This window comes from Poecile atricapillus, chromosome 27 (assembly GCF_030490865.1).
Source record: "Poecile atricapillus isolate bPoeAtr1 chromosome 27, bPoeAtr1.hap1, whole genome shotgun sequence".
NCBI classification, from domain to species: domain Eukaryota; kingdom Metazoa; phylum Chordata; class Aves; order Passeriformes; family Paridae; genus Poecile; species Poecile atricapillus.
Window position 1 is genome coordinate 4,677,041 of NC_081275.1, and position 12,360 is coordinate 4,689,400.

The window sequence follows — 12,360 nt, forward strand, 5'->3', positions numbered from 1 at the left end:
AGGAACCCCTGGGTGTGGCTGAGAAGGTGCATCCTGGAGCCTGTTCCTGTGCAGCCCCCAGAGCCCCCTTTGCAGATGTCCCTGAGTGTGAGTGCAGCCCCCATCACACGGCCTGGGGGGGCTTTGAGCCCCCCAGTCTGAGCATGACCCTCATCACATCCTCTGCTCAAAGCAGGCTGAGGTGCAGCTGCCTCTCAGGTTTTGGTTCCTGATGCCTCTGAGGGGAACAAGCTGAGCTGCAGAGGGACTTGGAGTGGTAACACAAAAAGGTCCAAAAAGATTGTCCTGGAGGAGGGTGAGGGATGTGAACTGGGAGTTTGCTCAGTTTGCCCAGTTTTCCCCAATTTTCTCTTTTGGGGGAGCTTCAGGGCATTCCCAGGGCAGCTGACCTCTGGGGTGAGCTGGGGCCACTGGAGCCCCTGCATCCTCCCCTCTCTGGAGCCTGTGGTGACTCAGCTGAGCCCCTGTCCCCTGGTCAGACACAGACAGAGGCTGCCCATCGCCCTCCACGGGGAGCCTGAGCCCAAGGATGGCCCTGGGCACCCCCAGAAGGAAGAGCTGGGGCTGGTGGTCTCCAGGTCTGTGTCCCACCCTCAGTCCTGAGGGAACAGTCCCTCCTCTGTGATGGTTGGTGCATCCCTCTGTGAGTCTGTGCCCTCCAGGACAGCCCCTCCTGAGGGGCCTGTGGCTGTGCTGCCTCCCCCCATGAGCTGTGTCACCCTCCATGCTGCTCTCCCCTGCTCCCACTGCAACAAACAGGAATTTACTGGGATTCATCTCCATAAAATCATTCCATTACCACCAGGAGGAAACACAGCATTGCAGCATCCCCCAAAATCAGAGCAGAGAAGGACTCCTGGTTCTGGTGCTCCCCAAGAGTGGGGACTGCACAGAACCCTTGGGTGACATCACCCACCCACTGGGGACAGTCCAGAATGGCCCCGTGTCCCCGGTGCTGTGGGTGCCAGCACTCCCTGGTTTCAGCACCATCCCCTTGGAGCTGCCGGCTCCATCCACAGCCGGGCTCCCACAGCCAGCACCAGCCCTGGCACCAGTCAGGGGCTTGGTTCCAGCTGGGAGGCGGGTGCTGGTTGGGGGCTCCAGTCCCAGCTGGGGGTGTCTGATTGTGGCTCTGGTACTGGTTGGCAGCACCAGGACAATCTGTAGGGGCTCTGGGAACCATCTGGGGACTGGAGACCAGTCGGGGACTCGGTACCAGCTGAGGGAAATGCAGTACAGGCTGGAGACCTCCAATCCCAGCTGGAGGCCCTGTGCTGGCTGGGGAGCCCGGTACTGGTGTTGGGAGGGTTTGGGACTGGCTGGAGGGGCTGGTACCGGTGTGGGGGTCCTGCCCTGGCTGGAAGGGGGGACAGCAGTGGCTGAGGGGGGTTTGATTCTGTCTCGAGGTTCCCAGTATTGACTGGGGAGTTCTCATACTGGTGTTCCTGTCCTGGGTGGGGGCACACAGTCTGATCCTGGCTGGGAGGGGTCTGGCACCGGCTGCTCCACTCCAGCCCCTGCTGGTGCGGGGTGCCCAGCACCGGCCCGGGGCTCCGGTGCCATTCCGGGGGGCTCCGGTACGGGCCGGGAGGTGTTGCCGGCCCGGGGGTGATGCCAGCGGGGCTCCGGTGCTGCAGTGCCGCGGGTGCCAGCGGCGCTGCGGCAGCCGGGGCGGGGAGGGTGGAAGGGGCCGGTACCGGGGGCGGCGGGGCCGGGCGGGGCGGGGCGGGCCCGGGGCGGCGCTGCCGGTGCCGCTGCCGGCGCTGCCGGTGCCGGTGCCGGTCCGGTCCGGCGGGCCCGGGGCCGCGTGCGGGCGGGGCGGGGGCGGCGCTGCCGGCCCGGCCCGGGGCGGGGGGGCCGGACGGGACGGTGACGGTCCCCGGCGCGGCGGGCCCGGCGCGGCCGCTGGCGGAGCATGAGGGAGCCATGAGCCCGCTGCGGGGGTGGCTGCTGGCCGCGCTGCTCTCGCTCGCCCCGCGGGCAGGTAGGTCCGGACCCGCTCCCGCTCCGGCATCGCCCCGGTACCGGCCCCGCTCCCGGCCCCGCATCGCGCCCGCCGCGCTCCCGGCCCCGCTCCCGGCCCCGCATCGCCCCGCTCCCGGCCCCGCCGCCGCCGCTGCGGCTTTTTCGCTGCATCGACACATTTTTCCGCAGCGCCGCCCCGCAGAGCCCCGGGAGGGGCCGGGCCCGCGATCCCCCCGCACCTGCCCGGCCCCGGCCCCGCAGCCCCGGCTCCGCACCTGCCCCGGCCCCGCAGCGGCCCCGCAGCCCCGCGCCCACCCCCGGCCCCGCTCCTGCCCCGGCCCCGCGCCCTCCACCGCGCTGTCCCCGCAGTGGCCCCCGCCGTGTTCCCTCTCCGGAGGTGGCCGCACGCAGCCCCCCGTGTCCCCTTCAGGATGTGTCCCCATCTCGGTTCCCCCGTTCCCTGCATGCCCCATAGACGTCCTTACAGCAGCCCTCCACGTCCCCTTGGGATGTGTCCCCATAGCGGCCACCCCCCGTGTCCCCTGGCTGTCACCTCCAAAGGTGTCCCTGCACCAGCCCTGCTGTCCCCTCTAGGGGGGTGTCCCCATACCAGTCTTCCATCTCCCGTTCGGTGGTGTCCCCATCCTGGCCCTCTCTGTCCCCTGGGTGTCCCCTCTGAGATGTGTCCCCATTCCAGCTCCCCCCTTTTCCCTGCATGTCCCGTCCAGGATGTGCCGATTCCCCCTCCCCAACCTTTCCTTCAGGTGTGGTGGCATTTCTGAATCCCCTCTCCCCTGCATGCCCCCCTCGGGGATGCACCACTTTATCAGCCACCCGTGTCCCCTGTGTGTCCCCTCCAGGACGTGCCACTGTATCTGAGACCTCCTGAGCTTCCCCTCCCAGATTTATTCCCCTGCTGGTCACCCCCCTCCCCTGGGCACCCCTCCCAGCCCGTGCTTGCTGGGTGTCCCCTCCTGGGCACACCGGCGCACCCGGATGTTCCCCAGCTGCCCGCCCTGGGACAATCCCTGTACCCACCCTCCATGTTCCCTGGGCATCCCATCCAGGACATGAGTGTCCCCTTCTGGATACAGTGCCACACTTGGGCCACCCCCTGAGCATGTTCACCGACTCTGTCCCCTCGTGTTCCCACCCCTGCGTGCCCTCATCTCCCTGTCCCTCCTCGTCCCCAGTGCTCCACGTCCCCTTGTCCCCAGGCCCCTGTGTCTCCATCCCTTCTCCCCCCCAGGCCCGTGTCCCCCCACCCCCCCCAGGGTGGCCGCGACCCTGTCCCTCTCCCGCAGGTCCTGCCGCGCAGGCCGGAGCGCTGCCACGGAGGCTCCCTCGGGCCGCATGGCAGGAAGGGCGGGTGGTCTCCCAAATCACCCACCCCAGCAGGCTGGTGGGGCAGAGCTCGGGCGGAGAAGTCTCAAAGCATCAGCTGGACACCAGAGTCAGACATGAGCCCGGAGGAGGAGGAGGAGGTGGAGGACCCGTAAGTGAACGACAGCCCCCGAGCCGCTCCCTTCCCGGGCCCCTGGCAGGCGGCAGGTCCAGGTCCCCAGATTCCGCCGTCACCGGCCCAGCCACACCCCAGCGTGTGCGTGGGTACCGGCATCCCGAACTGGAGCCCTGATCCCCCCCGGGAACATCCCGCTGCCGTCCTCCCCGGGGGGACACTGACTTGTGCAGCAAAATCTCATTAAATCTGGGAACCGGTGGCGCGCGGGTTTTGGGAGAGATGAAACGGGAGCGGGCAGGTGGCGAGCAGGGCTCCCACGGGAGGAGGCTCGTGGGTCCGGCAAGGGCAGATCCAGACTCGTGGGAGCGGCCCCCCGTGTCCCACCCAGTGCTGCTCCCCAGAGCACCCCAGGCTCGGGCCGTGACCTTCCCCCCATCGCTGCCGGTCCCCGCGTTTCGGGGAGCAGCACACGAGCCCCATCCGGCACGGGGGAGCTGCGGTGTTGGCAGCCGCCGGGGCCGGCGCCCATCGATCCCCGTCCGCGCCGGATGAAGGCGAGATGAGGAGCTGCTCTCGCCGCAGAGGTGATTTACACCCGGCGTCGAGTGAAACCGCCGGACGCCGGGAAGCGGCGGCAGCCGCCGCGCTGGCGAGGGGCCAGGGAGGTGTTAAGGCAGGGTGTGGAGGCAGGAGGGAGCAGCGGAGATCCTGGGGAATTCGGTCCCGGCGGCAGAGCCCTCTCCGGCAGTGCTGCAGGACCCCAGGGATGCGGTGGGGCCAGGGGCATCCTCTCCCTGTGATGACAGGCGGCTCCTCATCCCTGTGTCCTCATCCCGAGCTGCCCCGGGTTCCCAGCAAGGGGGCAGGGCACGCCACGATGGGTTTGGTTTTTCCTCCGCTCCCCGTGTGAAGCACCGGAGGGACCCGCAGCCGGTGCCGGGCTCTCACCCGTGCGCCGAGTTTGCCGGGTCTGAGGCCGCTCCGCAGCGCTCGGCTCCCGCTGCCGGCGGCAGGAATTAGGTCAGGAACGGCGGCGCCGCAGGGCGGGAGAAGCGGAGGCTCGGCTGCCGCTGCCGGGCTGGGCCCAGCCCCGGGGGGACCCTCCGGCACCCCCACCCCAGCACGGCACCCGCGGAGGGGGAGATGGGACCCAGGTGCCATCCCAGTGCTCCAGGGGTGATGGGTTTAAGGAAAAAAAACCCATCATTCCTTTTTTCCTTTATGCTGAATTTTTCGGTTAAAAAAAAAAAAAAGTGCATCTTCACAGGCTGCGTATTTAGGTTGGGGTTTAAATGATTACTTTAGTTATGAATTTTTTGGGGGAGCTGACAGCTCTGGCTGTCCTGCAGGGGCTGCACCTGGCACAGGTGAGCTTCATGGTGCGTGCCTTCGGCTCAGCCTTCACCCTCGATCTCCGGCTGAACCAGTGAGTGACCCGGGGGTCCTGGCAGGGGGGGCCGCCTTGGGGCTGCTGGTGCCCCCCGGGAGGAGGAGAAGAGCTGGGGGTGCTCGGGGATGGGGGAGTTGTGCAGAACCATCCCAGCAGTGGGGGCTGAGCCGGGATGTGGAGCGGAGGGAGAGGGAGCCACGGGATGTCAGCGCCCTCCCAAACTGGGGGGGTCCCATGCTGGGGTGACTCCTTGTTTATGGATGGTGGGTGGTCTCCCACACCGGGGTGGTGCCCTGCACATGGATGGCTGCTGTCGTCTCCCTCTTCCTCCTCTTCCTCCCCACCCCACGGCCTCTCACCCCCCACCTGCTCCCGGCAGCCACCTCCTCGCCTCCCACTACGTGGAGCGGCACCTCGGCGCGGGCAGCAACGGCAGCCACAGCACGGTAAGATGTGTGCCAAGGTGTGCCAAGGTGTGCCAAGGTGTGCCGAGGTGTGCCAAGGTGTGCCAAGGTGTGCCAAACCACGCTGTGCCAAACCCTGCCATGCCACGCTGTGCCGTGCTGTGCCCCACTGCACCATGCTGTGCCAAACCCTGCCATGCCATGCTGTGCCATGCTGTGCCGGTGCAGGGGTTGTGGTGGCCAGCTCATAAATCCCACAGAACCCCAGGAATGGTCCCCAGCAGCTCAGCGTGCCCCCACCCACTGCCCTGGGTACCCCTGTCCTGCGGGGTGCTGCCATGGGGCTGGGGGCTGCTCCTCGAGGGGGGTCCCTGGGTGCTGTGGGCACCAGGCACAGCCTGAGGGTGCCTGGCACCGAAGCCCAGAACCCCCAGCCTGGTCCCTGGGGGTGCGGGCAGGGCGGGAGCCGAGGCTCAGCGCCCGTCCCCGCTGCGCAGGGCGCGGGGGAGCACTGCTACTACCAGGGCCGGATCCGGGGGCAGCCCCGCTCCTTCGCCGCTCTCTCCAGCTGCCAGGGCCTGCGGTGAGTACCCCACTGCCCACAGGGGGGCCGGGGGGCTGCACCTCTCTGCACCCCCACACGCACATCTCTGTTTGCAGCGGGGTCTTCTCGGACGGCCGAGCCACGTACCTGATCGAGCCCCAGGCGGGCACCGAGCACGGGCAGGTGAGCGCTGGCACTGCCGTGTGCCTGCCCGAGCGCCCCAAGGCAGCTGTACAGGTCTGGCTGTGGCTTGGGGACAGCCATGGGGACACGGGGACGTGGCAGTCCCCTCCCATGGCTGTGACACAGCTCTCCCCGCGGCAGGGCCTGCGGCCACACATCGTCCAGCGCGTCCCCAGCTGCCCCCGACTGGGTGAGGCTTCTCACAGAGCTCTTCCATTTCTGGCGGTGGCCTCAGTGGCCTCCTGGTGTCCCACCTCCTCTGTCCCTTCCCTCCAGGCTGCCTTTTCCCTGCGCTGAGCCAGCGTGTCCCTGGTGGGATACCAAAGCTGCGGCGGCGGCGGCAGGTTAGTGGGGACAACGGGGTACACAGGGCAGGGGACAGAGGACACGGGCAGGGGACAATGTCCTTGACCCAGGCTGATTTTCGCCTGTCTGCCGGGGGTGCAGCCAGGCTCCTCCACGGGTGTTAGGGTCGTGTTTGCAGGGTGCTGTTCCTGCCTGGGCTCGGGGATGTCCAGGGGACCCACCGGAATGCGTGGCTGCATCCCAAAACCACCCAGTGGCTCTCCCGTATCCCAAACATCCCTGGGGGGGTCAGGAGCCCCACTCGGGTGTCGGTGCCAGCTCAGCCGCGGGTCCCCACTGCAGGTCCGCCGAGCCCAGCACACGGTGCACAGCGAGACCAAGTACATCGAGCTGGCCGTGGTGAATGACCATCAGCTGGTGAGCGGGGGGGTTCCCGGGGCTGGCGGGGGCGGTGAGGGGTCGGGCTGGCCCCCTCAATCCAACCTGGCCCCTGCTGTGCCCCCCAGTTCCTGCAGCTCCGAAAGTCCGTAGTTCTTACCAGCAACTTCGCCAAGTCCGTGGTCAACCTGGCTGACATGGTGAGGGGGGTCCCTGGAAGGAACCTGTCCCGGGGGGGGGGTCCCTGGGAAGGTTAATCCCCGGCATCTGATGGGTTTGTCCCTTGGGGACTTCATTCTGCTTAATTCCCAAGAGATTTATCCCCACTGGGCTTATTCCTGGACAGGGTTTATCCCCCACCCTGGTGGGTTTGTCCCTGGGGGGGTTATCCTTGAGGGGACTGTTCCCAGCAGCTGGTGGATTTGTTCCCAGGGCATTTGTCCCTAGTTCCTGGTGGTTTATCCCGGAGGGTTGATCCTCAGCACCTGCTGGGTTGATCCCTTGAGAGTTTGGCCCCAGGGAGTTTGTCTCACTCTTGTTTTTTCCCTTTGGCACCTGGCGGGTTTGTCCCACCGGTGCTTTGTCCCCGGGGAATGGTCCCTGGTGCCGGCCGTGTGTGCCCAGCTCCTGAAATTGTCCACGGGGGTTTATCCCCAGTAGCTGCTGGGTTTGTCCGTGGGAGGGGGCGCGTCCCCAGCACCGTCCCTTTGTCCCCACAGATCTACAAGGAGCAGCTCAACACCCGCATCGTGCTGGTGGCCATGGAGACGTGGGCGGCCGAGGACCGGATCCGGGTGGGGCAAGACTCCCTGGAGACCCTGAACGAGTTTGTGAAATACCGGCGAGAGGGGCTGGCAGAGCACAGTGACACCGTCCACCTCTTCTCGTGAGCGCCGTGGCCACGTGTCCCCCCCCCGGGGCCGGGGACCGCGTCCCCCGTCCCCACCATCCTCTTCCTCGCAGGGGTCGGACGTTTCAGAGCAGCCGCAGCGGCACCGCCTTTGTCGGGGGCATCTGCTCCCCTGCCCGCGCCGGGGGCGTCAACGAGGTGGGTGCGGGGAGACCCCCGAGCGGGGGGGCTGGGGACAGGGACGGGGGTCCCTGCGGTGACACCGCGTCCCTCCCGGGCAGTACGGCAACGTGGCGGCCATGGCGGTGACACTGGCACAGACCCTGGGGCAGAACGTGGGCATGATGTGGAACAAGCACCGCACGGCCGCAGGTACCCGCGGGGACGGGGGGGACACCCCGCGGTGCCACCAGGCTGGCGGAGGGACAGTCAGCACCCCCAGCCCTCTCGTGTCCTCCCAGGGGACTGCCGCTGTCCGGACTCGTGGCTGGGCTGCATCATGGAGGACACAGGGTGGGTGCCCGCTCGGGGTGGCACTGCCACATCCCCCGCCACACCTCGTGTCACCGCTGCCGGCTCCGGGTGTCTGGCAGTGCCCCCGGGCGAGGGCAGGGTGTGACGGTGTGACAATGTGACAGTGACCCCCATCCCACAGGTATTACCTCCCGCGGAAGTTCTCTCGCTGCAGCATCGATGAGTACAACCAGTTCCTGCAGGACGGCGGCGGCAGCTGCCTCTTCAACAAACCCCTGAAGGTAACGACCCCCCGACCCCTCGGGGGGTCACAGTGGGGAGCGATGCTCTGGGGGTGGCTTCTGGGGTCCCTCGGGACTCGTGGTGTCCCCAGCCACAGCCAAGGCGCTGGCGCTGAGCTCGCAGAGCGGGAGGAGCCTCGGGCCCGGCTGCAGTTCGGGGGTGCTGCCATTCCCCGGGGATGTGATGCCCTTTCGGGGGGCTCATGGCAGCAGCTGGCTCAGGGGTCCCCAGCAGCTCTCGTGTGTTTGTCTCATGTCCCCCCCTCGGTCCCGGCAGCTCCTGGACCCTCCGGAGTGCGGCAATGGCTTCGTGGAGGCAGGAGAGGAGTGCGACTGCGGCTCGCTGGCGGTGAGCAGGGTCAGGGGGCTGCTCCCCCCGCTCCGGGGGGCTACCAGGGCTGCCAGGGGGCTGATGGCCTTGATTCCGGCTGCTGTCCCGGCAGGAGTGTGCGAGGAGCGGGGGAAACTGCTGCAAGAAGTGCACCCTGACCCACGACGCCATGTGCAGCGATGGGCTCTGCTGCAAGGGCTGCAAGGTGCGGGGCTGGGAGCATCCAGAGGGGTTCGGGGGGGGCCAGGGTCCAGATGTGGACTCAGTGGAGTCCTGTCCCATTCCTGATGGGTTGGGTTTGTGCCCCGGGCAGTACGAGCCACGTGGCGTGTCCTGCCGGGAGGCTGTGAACGAGTGTGACATCCCTGAGACCTGCACCGGGGACTCCAGCCAGGTGAGTGGGGCCGGGGGGACAGGTGGGACATGTTGTGGGGCCTTGTGGCATCACCCAGCCTCTTCTCCATGTCCCCACAGTGTCCCCCCAACCTCCACAAGCTGGATGGATACTTCTGTGAGAATGAGCAGGTGAGTGCAGCCCAGCCTGGTGGGACACGGCCCTGGGGCTGGGCACATCCCCACGGGCTCCAGCATCGGGGCTTGTGTGTGTTGGAGGTGCATTTGGGACTGTCCGAGGACAGGAACGGGGCTTGGAGAAGCCTGGTCTGGTGGAAGATGTCCATGGCAGAGGATGGAACTGGATGGGCTTTAAGGTCCCTTCCAACCCAAACCAGTCTGTGACTTTTTGTCAGCAATCGCAGCCACAGCTGAGCCACACGTACACACGTGGCTGTGGGTTTTGGGGTTAGCAGGGGGCTCTGAGCCCCCACTGCTGTCCCGTGGCTCTGCACACATGTGGCTCCTGATCCCAGCACCACATGAGCCGGGGCAGTGCTCCTGGGACCAGCCATGGGGGGATGTGGGGGGCTCGCTGTCCCTGCAGCACCTCCCTGCAGCACGTGTGTGAGCCCCTTTCCAGCCTCATCATCCCTCCCCAGTCCCCCTGACCCCTCTCCAGCCCCTGACCTTCCTCCAGGACCCCTGAGCCTCCTCCAGCCCTGACCCCTCTCCGCTCCCCGCAGGGACGATGCTACGGCGGGCGCTGCAAAACCCGGGACCGTCAGTGCAACGCGCTGTGGGGCCGCAGTGAGTGTTGGCCTGGGCTGGGGGGACAGCGGGGGTGACCAGCAGGTGACACTCGCTCTCTGCCAGGCTCGGCCGAGCGCTTCTGCTACGAGAAGCTGAACGTGGAGGGGACGGAGCGGGGGAACTGCGGGCGCGAGGGCCTGGGCTGGCTGCAGTGCAACAAGCAGTGAGTGACCCCTGTCCCCCCGGCCCCTCCCGGTGCCACCCGCCCTCCTGGTGACACCACCGCTGCCTTGAAGGGACGTCCTCTGCGGCTTCCTCCTCTGCGCCAACATCTCGGGGTCGCCGCGGCTGGGGGAGCTCAGCGGGGAGATCGCCACCACCACCTTCTACCACCAGAACCGCTACGTGGACTGCAGGTATCGGCGCTGCCGTGGCACCGGCACGGCCCCGGGGCGCAGCGGTCCCGGTGTCACCCGCCCTGGCTGTCCTGGCACAGGGGCGGCCACGTGCAGCTGGTGGATGGCTCGGACCTGAGCTACGTGGAGGACGGGACGCCCTGCGGGCCCGGAATGCTCTGTCTCGACCGCAAATGCCTTCCAGCCACCGCCTTTAACTTCAGCTCCTGCCCCGGCAGCTGGGACGGGAAGATCTGCTTCGACCACGGGGTGAGGGGCGCGGCGGGGACAGGGGGACACTCGGGGGGGTCACGGTGGCTGGGGGTGACGCCGTCCTCGCACAGGTTTGCAGCAATGAGGGGAAGTGCATCTGCCGGGCGGAGTGGACGGGGAAGGACTGCAGCGTCTACGACCCCATCCCGGAGCCGAAACTGACGGCGGAGACGGAGCGATACAAGGGTCCGTGTGCCCGCGGGGGACACGGGCTCCCTGCTGTCCCCAGGCCACGCAGGCTGACCTGTCCCGCTTTGTCCCCAGCCACACCGGGGCTCAAGAGTGTCCCCCTCACCCTGGTGCCGCAGCTCAGCTGGGCACGGCTGGGTTTGTCCCCGCTCCCAGGTCCCCACGGCTCTGGGTCATCCCTGGGGCTGTGTCCCCGTGTCCCCGCATCCCGTCCCCACTGAGGTCCCTGTGGCTGGGTTTGCCTCCCTCCCAGGTCCCCTCGGCACAACCCTGGGGCTGTGCCCTGGTGTCCCCCTGTCCCCTCCCCACTGACATGTTCCCTGTGGCTGGGTTTGTCCCCTTCCCGAGTCCCCATGGCACTGGGGCATCCCTGGGGCGATGTCCCCACGTCCCCTTCCCACTGACGTGTGACCCTGTCCCCTCCTCCCTGTCCCGTCTGTCACAGGTCCCAGTGGCACCAATATCATTATCGGCTCCATCGCGGGGGCCGTGCTGGTGGCTGCCATCGTCCTAGGGGGGACAGGCTGGGGATTTAAGTAAGCAGCCACCGCATGGCTCGTCCCCTCTGCTGCTGTCACCGGCCACGTCCCCTCTGCACAGCGTCACCGCGCCAGGGCCAGGCCGTGCCCTGCCGGGGCACTGCCAGTCCCCGCAGCTGGGCATCCCCTGCCGTGTGGCCTCTGGTCCCCTTGGCCCTGCCTGGTCCCCTGACCCTGCCTGGTCCCTTGTGCCAGCCCCTGCCTGACCCCTGGCCCTGCCTGCCCCGCCTGCATGTGCCATTGGGGTGTCACTGTCACCCGGACCCCGTGGCCGTGTCTGTCCCCAAGCATGGGGTGCTGGGGCGGGGGCTGTGTCGGTGGCCCCCCCGTGTGTGCTCCTGCCTGGCACTGGGACACTGCTGCTGCCTGTGGGACCAGGGACACGGGGGTGGGGGGGACACAGCAGGGGGGACAGCGGGGACACGGGGGTGGCACTAATGCTCCTCTCCTCTCCCCCTGCCACCCCCCCAAGGAACATCCGCCGAGGAAGGTACGACCCGGCGCAGCAGGGAGTGTAACCGTGTCCCCCCCATCGTCTCGTCACCGTCCCTGTCACCGTCACCGTCCGGCAGCCTGACGGCGTGGGAGCCCCCGGGCCCGTCTGTCCGTGTGCTGTGTGTCCGGCCGTGCTGTCTCCATCTCTGTGCCCCCTCGGCTGAAGGGGAGCAGCGGCTGGGGGGGCCTGGCCGCAGCCCCCCCCCCGGTGCTGGCTCATTTCAGCTCAGTGTCCCCCCATGTGTCACCCCCCTGTCACAGCCCCCCACTAAACGCACCCCACTTCTGTGTTGCAGGTCCGGGGGGGCCTGAGCGGGGCCGCTCTGCCCCACCCCCCCAGCGCCTCATTAACAGCAATTAAATGGGGCGGCGCTGCCGAGGGTCCAGCCGAGGAGGAGAGCGGGGGGGTGGCACCGGGACCGCCCCCCGGTCCCCCCCGCACCGCCACGAATGTACGGGGACCCCCGGCCCCCCCGGGCTGGCGGCACTCGGCACTGGATGAATGAATGTACCCGAGGGGCCAGCGGGGAGCCCCGGCCCCACATCCCCCCCTGCCCTCCAGCAGCATCTTCCAGCCGGGGGCCTGCACCCCGAAAGGCAGGCCAGGGTCCCCAGGACCAGACCAGTGTCCCCAGTACGAGGCCAGTGTCCCCAGTACGAGGCCAGTGCCCTTTCCCAGTTCAGGGCCTGGAGTCGTGTCCCTGCCACCCCCGTGCCTGGGCTGGGTCCGACGGGGGCCAAGTCCTGCACCCCCAGATGTGCCTCCCCGGCCCCCCAAAGCAGCTCAGCAGCCCCGTGTGGGGTTTGTCCCCTCA

The 12,360-nt window shown here is 67.9% G+C and overlaps 1 protein-coding gene across 4 annotated transcripts; it reads left to right on the forward strand.

Moving 5' to 3' along the window:
- The first annotated feature begins 1,831 nt into the window (after window positions 1–1,831).
- On the forward strand, window positions 1,832–11,963 carry ADAM11 (ADAM metallopeptidase domain 11). 4 transcript variants are annotated; one of them, XM_058858208.1, is made up of 27 exons: window positions 1,832–1,984; window positions 3,270–3,460; window positions 4,777–4,853; window positions 5,197–5,263; window positions 5,719–5,804; window positions 5,882–6,002; window positions 6,090–6,138; window positions 6,225–6,292; window positions 6,597–6,671; window positions 6,761–6,832; window positions 7,352–7,518; window positions 7,596–7,680; window positions 7,764–7,854; window positions 7,944–7,995; window positions 8,138–8,237; window positions 8,515–8,586; window positions 8,681–8,773; window positions 8,882–8,962; window positions 9,043–9,093; window positions 9,648–9,711; window positions 9,778–9,877; window positions 9,951–10,070; window positions 10,151–10,319; window positions 10,394–10,508; window positions 10,957–11,047; window positions 11,523–11,540; window positions 11,842–11,963. In XM_058858208.1, exons 1-27 carry the CDS (start codon window positions 1,927–1,929, stop codon window positions 11,855–11,857), a joined length of 2,349 nt encoding a protein of 782 aa, XP_058714191.1. In that variant the 5' UTR covers window positions 1,832–1,926; the 3' UTR covers window positions 11,858–11,963. The 4 variants fall into 4 exon arrangements, with proteins under 4 accessions (XP_058714191.1, XP_058714190.1, XP_058714192.1 ...); XM_058858207.1 differs by lacking the exon at window positions 11,842–11,963 and having other exon boundaries at window positions 11,523–11,705; XM_058858209.1 differs by lacking the exon at window positions 11,842–11,963 and having other exon boundaries at window positions 5,882–5,948; window positions 11,523–11,705.
- Window positions 11,964–12,360: the final 397 nt, after the last annotated feature.